A 12,017-nucleotide genomic window follows, 5' to 3' on the forward strand; every position below is an offset into this window, starting at 1 on the left:
AGCTGTGCATATATGTGGTGGTCTTTGTATACAGTATTTAAACCGTGGTATATTTAAGTGAAAATTCCACACAGTGAATGTCATGTTTCAGTCAGATTTTTGATAGCTACGTGTTGTAGCGAGACAAGCATAAGGCTAATCTGTTTAGTTTATAATCACATAAAATGTCTGTGATGCTCCACAGCAAAACAGAGGTGAGCGCTTACACACTAAGATGACAGAAGACAGAGTTTTAAATGCTCTGTTGTAAACATGGGAAAATCAGCCAACAGAACAAAACTGACTGATTATTTGATGGTAATAGGGCCAGTTTAAAGGCCATAAGGCTGAATTTTACCTCAGTTGATGAGATGACATGAAATTTCCATTAAAACAACATAAGTACTCACACTACGTTCTTTGACCTTCTCCATGGTGCATGCGGGTAACGGTAGAGGGGTCAGAGGTCCTGGACTCGAGATGCCATTCTGATCGATAGCAACAAACAGCTTTCCGTTGATATTGAGGCTGGGGTAGAAGACCTGAGAGCCATGACTGCTCGTACTTTGTCCGCTTATCCGTCTCCTTTGCCAGGGCAAGACGATAGAACCAGGGCGACTCTCGACATCGCCTTGATTGCTAAATTCGTCATCAGCGTCTGCTTCAGATTCTTTGTTCCGCAGTCGGAAGTTAAAGATACTAGCCTGGCTTTCCCGTTTGGTCCATGTGGACAAGGTCCGCACCACCAAAGCATGTGGCTGCTAAAAACATAGAACAGAATCATCTGAAACTGCTTTCTGCATCACCTAAATAGCAAGTGAGTTCTTTCTAAGAGAAGTTTGTCGCTATGAGGTGCTACACTGTATTTTAGTCATTGACTTAATTATCAGTATATTTAATATTTCTTAAATGCCAAATGATCATTTTACTCACCAACTCTTTTTGAGAAATTGTTCAATGTTTTAAAAGGCAAGGACAATCTGGTTGAACATCATTAAAGCAAGAAAAAGCTATAAACACTCACCAAGCCTCTAATTGTAGTGTTAGCCTTTGTACAGTATCTTTCCATATAAGTTTAGTCAGAAAAATAAAATAAAAACTTCACAATAATCTTGCTTTTTTCCCCCCTCCGCACATTGTTTTGTTTCACATTTCAAAGAGATTTTGATAAGTTTTATCAGCTTTATTAAAGAGACAATCTACCTTTGTTCCCTCTAAAATATCTTGCTTTGGTGACTTTTCATCACCATCGTTCTCCATCTCTTCTGAAAGTGGCCTCAGGCTTTTCTTCCGGTTCTTCTGCTCTTTGTCTTCTTGAGGAGCCAAGGGAGACAGGTCAGGAGCCAACACTGACTCAGTCTCCTGAGATTTGTGAGCTGCCTGTAAGGCATGGCGTGATAAGAGAGGTGAATTGTCAAGCTGTGAAGACTGAGGCGTGTAAACACAAAGAGAAGAAAATCAAAGAATTTTCTTTATGTATCCTGTATTATTCAGGATTACAGTTGTCAGTTTCGGATGTCTGGATTAAAACCCTACCAGAAATCAGTTCTAAATCTGATGAATAGCTTAGGAACGAAAACGAAACTGAAAAATGATGTCTTATGAAGAACAGCAAATTTCAATAAAACAAATCAACAAATTAACTTCAAGGAAGATTACCATTACAAATCACATGCACACATACATGCTGTTCTTTCTTTAGCTGTTCCATGGCGAGCTGAAATTCTTTCTCTTTCTGCATTGCCTCAGCAAGAGTAGCTTGGTTCTGCTCTTCATAGGCCATAGCTACAACTGCCAGGATCAGATTCACCAGGTAAAAGGAGCCCAGGAAGATCACCACCACAAAGAACACCATGTAGGTCTTTCCTGCAGACCGTAGCGTCTAACCAAAGAATTTTAGTCAGGATTTGGTTTGAGTATAAATATTATTTAGAGCATAGGTCTTATCAGAGAAATTATCTCCCAAAAATATTGGAATTAACTCAGTCTATTAAACAGACTGTGAGGATGCAGACCTGATGGTATAGGTTTTCCCAGTAATCCTGTGTCATGAGCCTGAAGAGGGAAAGGAATGCCCAGCCGAAGGTGTCAAAGCTGGTGTAGCCATAGTTCGGATTACGTCCTATCTTCAGACAGTCAAAACCATCTGGACATTTGCTGTGGAAAAGAAAGGCGGGGAAAAACATTTGAGTGAAAATTTTCAAGCTGTGCTCACACTGGGGCTCTAACAATGTCAGCATCTGTATCGAGTTTAGTGCTCCAAATATCTGTATCTGTATCTGGAGTTGAACGAGAAGTGTAAAGTAGGTAACCTAGACCTGATGTATATATCCATCTAGAAGCCTCTGTAGTACAACTAGGGACCGTGGAGGCTAATGGTGATTACCATTGTATTTATTCACATTTTACAAACATGGTATGACCTCTGGGCAACACGTGTATAAGCTGCATGCCTTTGGACAGTGCGAAAAAACAGGACTATCTGGAGGAAACCCACCGAGCATGGAGAAAACATGCAAACTCCATGGACACAGACCCAGAGGTGGGAACTGAGCCCAGACTATAACTGGAAGTGCAAAGGCGCTAGTGCTAACCACTAAGCCATCATACCGCCATATACAGTACATATCTTAAATGTGAATCCTCCGCTTAAAATTGCAGGGCTATTTTATTTCATTTACAAATTCTAACAAGAAGTAACAACGAAAATAGATATACACAGATGTCTTGTTTAGCTTTTAGCATGCGCATTATCTAATGAGTAAAGCTTGCTAGCTATTTCTCTAAACAACCATGTCCCTCCCAAACACAGGAACTATTGTTTATATTTGGTAAAAATACTGTAGCAATGCAATATACTGTGTATTTTTTTTTTGTTGTTGTACATTCGTATGTTTTCTGGACGTGTTATTACGATATATTACGTATGGGCTCCTTTGTACGGATGCTAGCAAAAATGGTGTCCTTTAAGCTGCAATTTCAAGGATATAAGAAATAAGATGAAAAACACAAGTTATTGTATTTCAATTTAATCAAAAACATTTTTGAAAACCCTGTTAGAGATAAGCTGAGTTAAACTGAATGGTGACAGATATATTTTTGAATTGCTCTGCTGGAAATAGGACCAATTGTGTATAGAAATACAGTATAATATGTTTTTATTACATACCTTAGTGTTCAGGTCAGGCTACTGGATCAAACCAAACCAAACAGCCTTATTATTATAGTTGTTTTTCTATCTGTTCTTTTGCATCCAGTTACACTCCTACTCCACACAATAAAGGACTTCATGAGAAATTTCAGTTCATGAGACTTCACTGGGTAATGACGTTCATTATATTACATAACTACCTGTATAAACATGCCATAATTTTGTAGCCTCCAGTGAAACATGTGTCTAGAATTTCCTAACCTGAAAAGCAAGGGTGAAGCAGCTCTTACACCTAAAGGTGTCACAGGACCACCCGATGACGTGATGGACTGTCAGCATGGGTGAGTTGAGAGACCAATGGCGCCAGCAGACCATGGCACTGCCCTCTATCCCATCTCCTAGCAGCCTTGCTTTCCTCAGGATGGCAGTGTCTGGTGCCAGGCCACTATGAGTGTGAGGGTGTAGGATGATGGGCTCTATCGCTCTCAGACACCTTGCCATGGAGGAGGTGCTAATGGATGGGCTCCACTTGACTTCGTCTTGAACGGGGGGGCTTTGTACTATGCTCTACCGACAGCACCCTCAGTTTTTTCTCGAACAATCAGTGATGCAAACATGTGCTATCAAAGCAGTGTTCCACTGATTAGAACTATTTACAGTATTCTAATCTAACCTTTAGAATGGCGCCAGAACCTTTTAAACTATATGTTTTTACCACTCTGATTGTAAGACTTCTTTCCACCTTTTTCTAGGAAATTAATTGTGCTCAAGGTTTACTGTTAATATTTAGATGCGATACGCAGTGAAAGATTCCCTCAGTGTTTGGCATGCAACTGGCACTGACAGTTAACCTAACAAACTGTTACCCCAATCAATTGTCTTTTGAAATATAGAGTAGCAGTCTAATATCATTGTTATTTAAGGTTGTCATGAACATGTTGATGTGTAGCATGGAGCAACTTGAAGAATTTGTAAAAGGAACTGCTCTCACTCAGCACAATAGCAGCTGGGATCATATCACTGAAGCACAAGCCATTCTAACATAAGCTATTTTAGGAGCCTGTGAGTACCTCTGTACTTCTGGGGTCCAGGGAATGAGAAAGAGCCGAAGACATGGCCAGGGTGAGGGACTCTGGGAATTGGTGTTCAATGCTGGTGCACGTAAAGCACAGGCTTCTCATTCCTATGCAACAATGTGTGTTATGTCTACGTCAAACTGCAACACTGATTACTTAAAACGAACAATGAACAAAATACTAGCATGTCTGGGACTGAATTAAATGACCATGCCGATCAAGATGATTGACATAAATTAGAATTACCATGGACTAAACTGAACTCTTAAAATAAAAACAGGGCTCATATTGCAATTTGGAGAGAGAGAGAAATAGAGAGAGAGAGAGAGAGAGAGAAAGACTCTCCTCTTTTTTGGTCTTACAATACAGTTGCTGGACCAAGCACGATGAACTACAATAGGTATTTAACAGCAAGCATTCTCTTGCCCAAAACTCTGGACAAGCCACTGATGAGGTCCTGAAGTTGGAAAAAGGCCACAGATAACAGGGAGAGCAGAGGCTGAACTCACAGCATTAGTGTTGGGTCAGAGAAAGAGAACTCTGGCAGTGCATGCAACGTCCCTGTCCATACTAAAACAATAGAGGCAATGAAAAACGGATGAGGAGAAGTGGACGCCTAGGAGGCTTCAAAACCTAGTGATTCCGCCCCGGTCTGAGCAAAGATTTCTGACCACACAGACAAGGGTATAACACATTGGGATTCCCCTCACATAAATTATCTTGCTCACAATCAAGCTGGAGTAGAATATTTAAAGAATCTCTTGTAAAGTTATTAACTGTAGCCCTATAATAATCTTTAGTGATAAATAACTACTGACAGTAATTATCAACATGTAAAGAATCAAATAACTGCGTAAGTGTTAGCTAACATTGAATAGTTAAATGAATGAACAAACAGTTGGTATGAGATGACAAGGTCGGGTTGCCAGTCAGGTTCTGCTCTCTATTTAGAGCTGAATTTGTTCTGGCTTAAACCCAAAACCTTGATCTGTTTACTTAGGTGACCTATAATAATCACTAATGTTATGCTCAGAGGTTTCATAATACAACCTAATCATGGGTTATATATAGTGTGTCTTTCTTTAATAAACATGCCTTAACACCACGTAATTTTAACAGATCTATTTGGAGTACCGAGGAAATGTGTTTTATTAGTTAGCATTAGAGAACAGCATTTTATAAATGGACCAGCATCTCAGGCAGGGTGTATTCCCACCTCATGCCTGGTGTTCCCAGGATAGCCTCCGTGACCCTGGCCAGGACTTACTGAAGATGAATGAATGAATGAATGAATGAATGGATTTTATCAGGTCAAATCTAACAATCATTTATTTGCAGACATTTTTAAAGCAAGCCATTGCTTTAGAAAACAAAAGCCTTACACAAAAGAGCATCCGTGACTGTTTAATCTCTGCTGTACACAGGTCTAGGTCAATGTTCTTATCATTGGACAAGACAAACAGATACATGCTTTGTTCTGGGCAGATGTTGTGGTCAACGGTTAAAGGCCTCTTTATACACCGATCATCCATGCCATTAAAGCCCAAAACATTAAGCCCAGTATTATGTAGGTTCCCTATTATATTACAGTATGTAGGTGACTCCACAAGAGCTCTGGGGGTGTGCTGTTGTGTCTGGAACCGGGACGTTAGTGGATGATCGTCTGGGTGCTTGCGAGGTGGGGCCTCTATGGATCGGGCTTGTTTGTCCATGGATGCTCAGTTGGATTGAGATCTGTGTCATTTGCAGACTGGATCAACAACCTTGAACTCTTTACCTGCTCTGTGGCAGCCTGTGATGAACTGGGTGTTCTGATAACTTTATATTGTGGCCAGCATTGACTTTATTCAACAGTTTCCTTAGGATAGAAGTGACCAGACTGGCCTTTAGTCCTCACAGACATAAATGAGCCTTGGGTGTCTATGATCCTGTCACCAGTTTACTGGTGTATAATTGATAATCAATATTATTCAATTCACCTGGCAGTGGTGTTAGTGTTGTGGCTGATCTGTAGAATTTACAACATTGGACCATCATAAATAGAACCTAAAGACACACAGAGATTGTAGTGTATTTTCTGTAATCTGTTCTTATGACCAATGCTATGGGGAAAAATGCTTCGGAATTTGAAATATCACATTATTGATTAGTAGCTGCTTTTAAGATAATGTTTTAACAATTTGCAGCTGGGCCAAAAACTGTAGGAGGCCATCATTCTGAACCTCAGTAATAAAAAGCATGTACAGCAATTACTGTCTACTTCTCATCGAACAGCACTTAAATCCAGAGGAGCAGAGATACTTAGCATGAAACCCTAGAAGCCTCAGAGAGATGATGATTCCTTCTTAGCCATCAATATACCCATTCGCTCTACATTGTATTATTTAATTTATTTATTTTAACTCTCTGTTGGCAATTATATGCATTTGCTTGACTTGTAAATGTCAGCTGTACGGGTGGGGGGTGAAGTGTTCCTTGTCTGCAGTATGACATTTGTCTGCACACTTAGCTTCTAATGTACAGCTAAGAGCAGTGTGGTCAAAAGGTACAAGTAGAGGTATAAAAATAAAATGTAAAAAAAAATTATGAGCGCATTTGAAATCGTGATAGACGATTTGAAGGCTTTTGTTTCTACTGAGTGGAGAGCGAGGGGTGAAGTGCCCGGCGCATTATCGTTCTGCATTAATACTAAATCCCTCAGTAGCATTAAAACAATCTTAACCATTAGAGAGTTTATAGTAATATTTACTTGTCCATCTTGTGAGTATATTGGTGCTGTGGTGCTTTTGGGAGGCCAACACAAGGTCAATATCTATCTATCTATCCATCCATCTATCCATCCATCCATCCACCATCCATCCATGGGATGCAATGCTTTAATACTTAAATGTTTAGGTTTTTGTAAGTGAAAACATTTTAAGTAAAAAAAAAAAATCTCTAATTTATTGTATATTTTATTCTGTCTGCATTATAGCAAAAAAAAAAAATGTCCTAGGCATAAGGTAGACCAAGAAGTCAACACATCTCTTCAGTGATATTATACTTAAATTTTCAACTACCTGAACTCAAATTATAGCACTCTATATTGTTGCTTTAAGATATATATATATATATATATATATATATATATATATATTTTTTTTTTTTTTTTTTTTTTTTTTTTCCTAATGGTATTCTAAATAAACCATTTTCCTCCTATCTTATCTTTTTTAACATGTTTTTCCCACATAAAGCAGACAAGTGCTAATGTGCCTAATGTTCCTAACGGTCAATAACAGACATCCGAACGAGCTGTAGCAGACATTTTGAAGCCCAGGGTAGCATCTTATGGGTTATAGTCGCCTAAAGATAATGGATAGGGCAGAGGAAAACGGTCAGTCTTATGGTAATGATTTTCAGAGTGCACAGACAGGGCATTGAAAGACCCCTGGTAGACTTGAGTTCACATATTGATACCATAGAGCTTTAGCCTTAAAAATAGTGTTGCTTTAAGTACCTTATATAGAAGAACATGCAAACTCCATGCTCACAGAAGCAGGAATCGAACCTGGCCGGAAATCGAACCCAGACCCTGGAGGTGCGAGGCGACAGTGCTAACCAATAAGCCACTGTGCCGCCTAATTTTAATTAAATATTTCTAAATTCATTTCTTTTATACCTACATTTGAAAAAAACCTTGCATCTTAATGTATTACATCTGTGTTACTGTATTACTGGATCTTTTCGGTTTAAGGATACAAGCCATACAAGTCGAGTATGCCATACAAGGCCTCAGTGAAATGAGCCGTTAAGCATGTATGCTCAGAGATCACATAAGATTATGTGTAATTATCATGTAACAAAATATGCTTAAAAATTTGTATTCAATTAGCGCTATATAATGACCTCAGGATTGTGGAAAGAAGCAAGTTTCTTTTTTATTGTTGGTATTAAAGCTATTAATAAAAAAATATTTAATTAAAAGTAGGCGGCACAGTGTCAGCAAAGGTTATCACTGTCGTCTCGCACCTTCAGGGTCTGGGTTCGATTCTCAGCCAGGTTCGAGTTCTGCCTCTGTGTGCCTGGGGTTAGCATGTTTTTCCCACTTTTTGGTTTCCTTTGAGTTTTCCAGTTTCCTCCCACAGTCCAAAGACATGCAGATTAGGCTAACTGGTGTAATTTGCAAATTGCCCGTAGTGTCTGAATTATTGTGTGTATGTGTGTGTGCCCTGCTATGGATTAGCACCCTGTCCAAGGTGTACCCCGCCTTGTCTCCTAAATTTTCTGGGATAGGCTCCAGGCCCCCCACAACCCTGTATACAGGATTAACCGGTATAGACAATAAGTGAGCATACATCATAAGATTGAGGATAGTCTTTAAGACTTCATTTACTTCTTTTTACTTAATGTTAATAAAACGGATAAACTTTTTTTTTTTTTTTTTTTTAATTTTTTATTTTATTTCTGGACGAACACATGATGGAAAATATGTGGGCTTGGACAGTCTAGCTATCAATATTTTATTTACCCTCTGACAGAAAAAAAACAAGATTAAAGAGAAAATTATTTTTAGCTGTGGATGTTCTGCATGTTCAGGAAATACAGACCTACTATAATGCCTTTACAATGTAACATGTTAATATAAGAGAAAATAAAAATTAAATATTACTGATATTAATATATTTAATAATATTAATAAACTTAAGTATAACCAGGGACTGGCATACATGTACGATGTGCTGGTGTGGATTAATTAGGGTAAAAAGAGTAAAAAGATATATTTTAATGCACATTTAAAGTGACATATAGATTGACTATTACCCTACCATGTTGTCTATGTTAATAAAACAGGTTTACCACAAAAATGATTAAAAGCTTTTAATAAATAATGGGTGGAGACAGTTACAGCTTCAGTAACAGTAAAACATCATGACATAGTCAGTTCCCCTTAAATTACAGTCTATCATGTTACAGTCTATCATGAATTTTAAAATAACAACCAAACTGCTAGTACTCCTCTGGAAGGCACAACTTTTTAAAGCTGTATTTTAGTGCCGGGCAACTTGCATGTCCCATCCGGTGCCCAAAGAGAGCTGTTCAAGGCCACTGACTCATGCATACACACACACACACACACACACTAGTGCTGATTCAGGCCTTCAAAGCATCCTAGTCCAGTTTGCTTTAGTCACACTCTGACAGGAAATCAATCTATTGCCTTAAACCACTGGGAAGCCCAACTGCCCTACAATCATGATCCCAGTTACGCCACAGATTCTCCTTTGATTCATACGAACATCTGTTTTTTAAGCATTTAAAAAAAAATCTAAATATATGAGCTAGCATTTTACAATTTATTCTTTAGACGCTTAAGACTGTCGTTATTTTAAAGCGGCTGTAGGTGACGTTTACCAAATCGCTAATTAAATTAGTTTCACTTACCCAGCATCACTTGCAAATCCACAAATTAGAGCATCCCTGGATCCATCCTCTTTGAAATAGTTGCCTGCAAATAAGAAAAGTAAAGTCAACTTTCACCAACAGTGTGTTATAATTAAATCGCTGGATAATTTACTTTAGGCACATGTCCATACGATTGAGGTCACAGCTTCATTTCTTATAGAAGGGTGTGTGAAATACACTTATGCTGGAGCTAACTGTATGCCCTGTGCACTATTATTTGTACGGCTATCCAAAAATACAGTAAACATTTCCCAGTGCACTCTTAAAAAGTAAAGAGTATGTAAGTGCTATATAGTGCTCCTGCTGTAGGGAATAGTAAAGTGCTTACCAATCTGAACACAATTACAGAATTACAGTTGTGTTTCTGCCTCAGCTAAAGGGAGTGACTCAAAGATTCAAAGATTATGTGTACAACTGCTATGACATCAGTACCAAATCACTTTCTGCCAGTCAGCTTGAGTCTTACATATTATCGCACCTAGTATTCACACTATCACTTTCTCCTTGGTCTCGCTCCACCACTCTAGACTTGGAGTTCTTTTAGGTGACAGGAGCTGAAGGAGAATCCGTGGCAGGTCACGATTAGTGGACCGCCCCATCCTCTGCCTCCAGCTGTCAGCATTCCTGGTTTCAGCAGTGTGGCGTTACATGTGTCTCTTGTATAGTCTGGACTCAGATGTACTACACTAAAGCGCTTATCAGATTGCAGTGTCTGCCTGAATGCTTCCTGATCAGGTGCTATTGTTGTGGACAATGGCATTGTTAGTTTAAACTAAAGAGGAGCAGGCAATCTTGGCATTGTTCTTTTTTTTTCCATAAACGGAGCATAAAAACCATCAGTAAAAGCTGGCAGTGTTTTCAAGAGTGCTTATTTATCATTCATCATATTTATTGTAGAGATAAACAGCCCCCCCCCCTTCCTCATTCCCTCTCAATCGATCATAAAGTTACAGTAAGTAAAGACAGTAAAAAGCATGGGTGGGTCATATTGTCTCATCGATCCAAACTTCACTAAGTTATGGACGGTCTTTTGCATGCATAATATGTGACTGCAAAAAAAAAAAAAAAAAGAGCACATAGGAAGATACTTTAGTCATTATCATGGCATGACAAGGCATATCTGGAAACATATCCATCTATTTAAGTCAGTGTCCTACATCTCTGTACTGCAGGTCATGTTATTGAGTGCCAGCACTGTCCTAATTGCTATTCTAATGAAATGAGTCCAACCAAAAATAATACTAAATCTCATCTTAAATAGACGTCTGCTCACCTAATAGCGTTGTGATTCATTGACAAAGTGATGATCAACAGGCATAACAACTTCTTTTTCTTCTAGTTTACACTTTTAAATATGACAGTCATTATAAGCTTTTAGACAATAAGTTGAAGAGTTTATTAAGATCATTTCCGTTTAAATAAATACGCTGATGGTCTACCAAGCCTATACTCAACAACAATATTTGCTTTAAATAGTTAAATAGAACTGTATTTACACATTTAAATTGGGCCATGATTATGTGATAAGGTCCTACTGGGAAATGTCCAGGGTTATTATTATGTGCTTCTGAACAATGTTAGCTAATGATGACGAAGCATGACTGGGCAGAAATACATTGGCTGTAAATATACTTCTGTTCAATCACCAATCAAATGTTCACCAGCTTAACTATGAGTAAAACAGACATTGGGGTCACATAAGTTATTGCTCTAAGGGACTTGTGTGTTTTGTTATATTTGTCGATAATGCAGTAAGATGAAACTCAGGATTTCTGTGAATTTAAATAATCAAATGATTTATCATGTGTTAGAAAGGTGCCATTGTAGAGCTTTTAAATGTAATTGGTAACACTTTATTATCTTGTTACAGCGTATATTGTTATAATTAACTACAGCAAATGTTAAACTTCAGCAATTAGTAAAACATACTGTAGTGTAAGTTATCACTGCCTGTTTAAATATTAACTAAATATTTTAAATATTAAGTAAATATTAAAAACATAAAAACCGAATTTCACAATTTAGCACCCATAACTAATTTTAGTTTTGAATCCCATTGATCATTGTGGAAGTAACCAGTAAACCCAGAGCATTTTTTAAATAAACATGTATCAGGCTCAGGATTGTGTAATATACAGTAGAGTGACATATGCTTTTTTCCAGCACAATCTAGGCAATATGATCAATTGGTGAAATTATATTTCATTTTAACCAACTATACAAACAAAACTATGCAAAAAAATATATAGGCAAAGAAACAGCACAGATACACATGTTTTTTATTGTTGTTTCTCTGTCAATAATAATAATAATAACAATAATAATAATATGCTCGTTTTAAGAGTTCTACATTTTTGTGACGTCATTCC

At 37.9% G+C, this 12,017-nt stretch overlaps 1 protein-coding gene across 1 annotated transcript in view; it reads right to left on the bottom strand.

The window, feature by feature from the left end:
• scn5lab (sodium channel, voltage gated, type V-like, alpha b) overlaps positions 1-12,017 on the bottom strand; it is a 125,218-nt gene that overhangs the window by 76,035 nt on the left and 37,166 nt on the right. The window contains exons 8-12 of the mRNA XM_053493853.1: positions 9,628-9,691; positions 1,995-2,136; positions 1,664-1,861; positions 1,183-1,359; positions 390-740 (exon numbers count right to left, since the gene is read on the bottom strand). Of these exons, the coding sequence (XP_053349828.1) occupies positions 390-740; positions 1,183-1,359; positions 1,664-1,861; positions 1,995-2,136; positions 9,628-9,691 (932 nt within the window). The remainder of the gene's footprint in view (positions 1-389; positions 741-1,182; positions 1,360-1,663; positions 1,862-1,994; positions 2,137-9,627; positions 9,692-12,017) is intronic.

The sequence above is a fragment of the Clarias gariepinus genome, chromosome 4 (genome assembly GCF_024256425.1).
Source record: "Clarias gariepinus isolate MV-2021 ecotype Netherlands chromosome 4, CGAR_prim_01v2, whole genome shotgun sequence".
In the NCBI taxonomy this organism is placed as follows: domain Eukaryota; kingdom Metazoa; phylum Chordata; class Actinopteri; order Siluriformes; family Clariidae; genus Clarias; species Clarias gariepinus.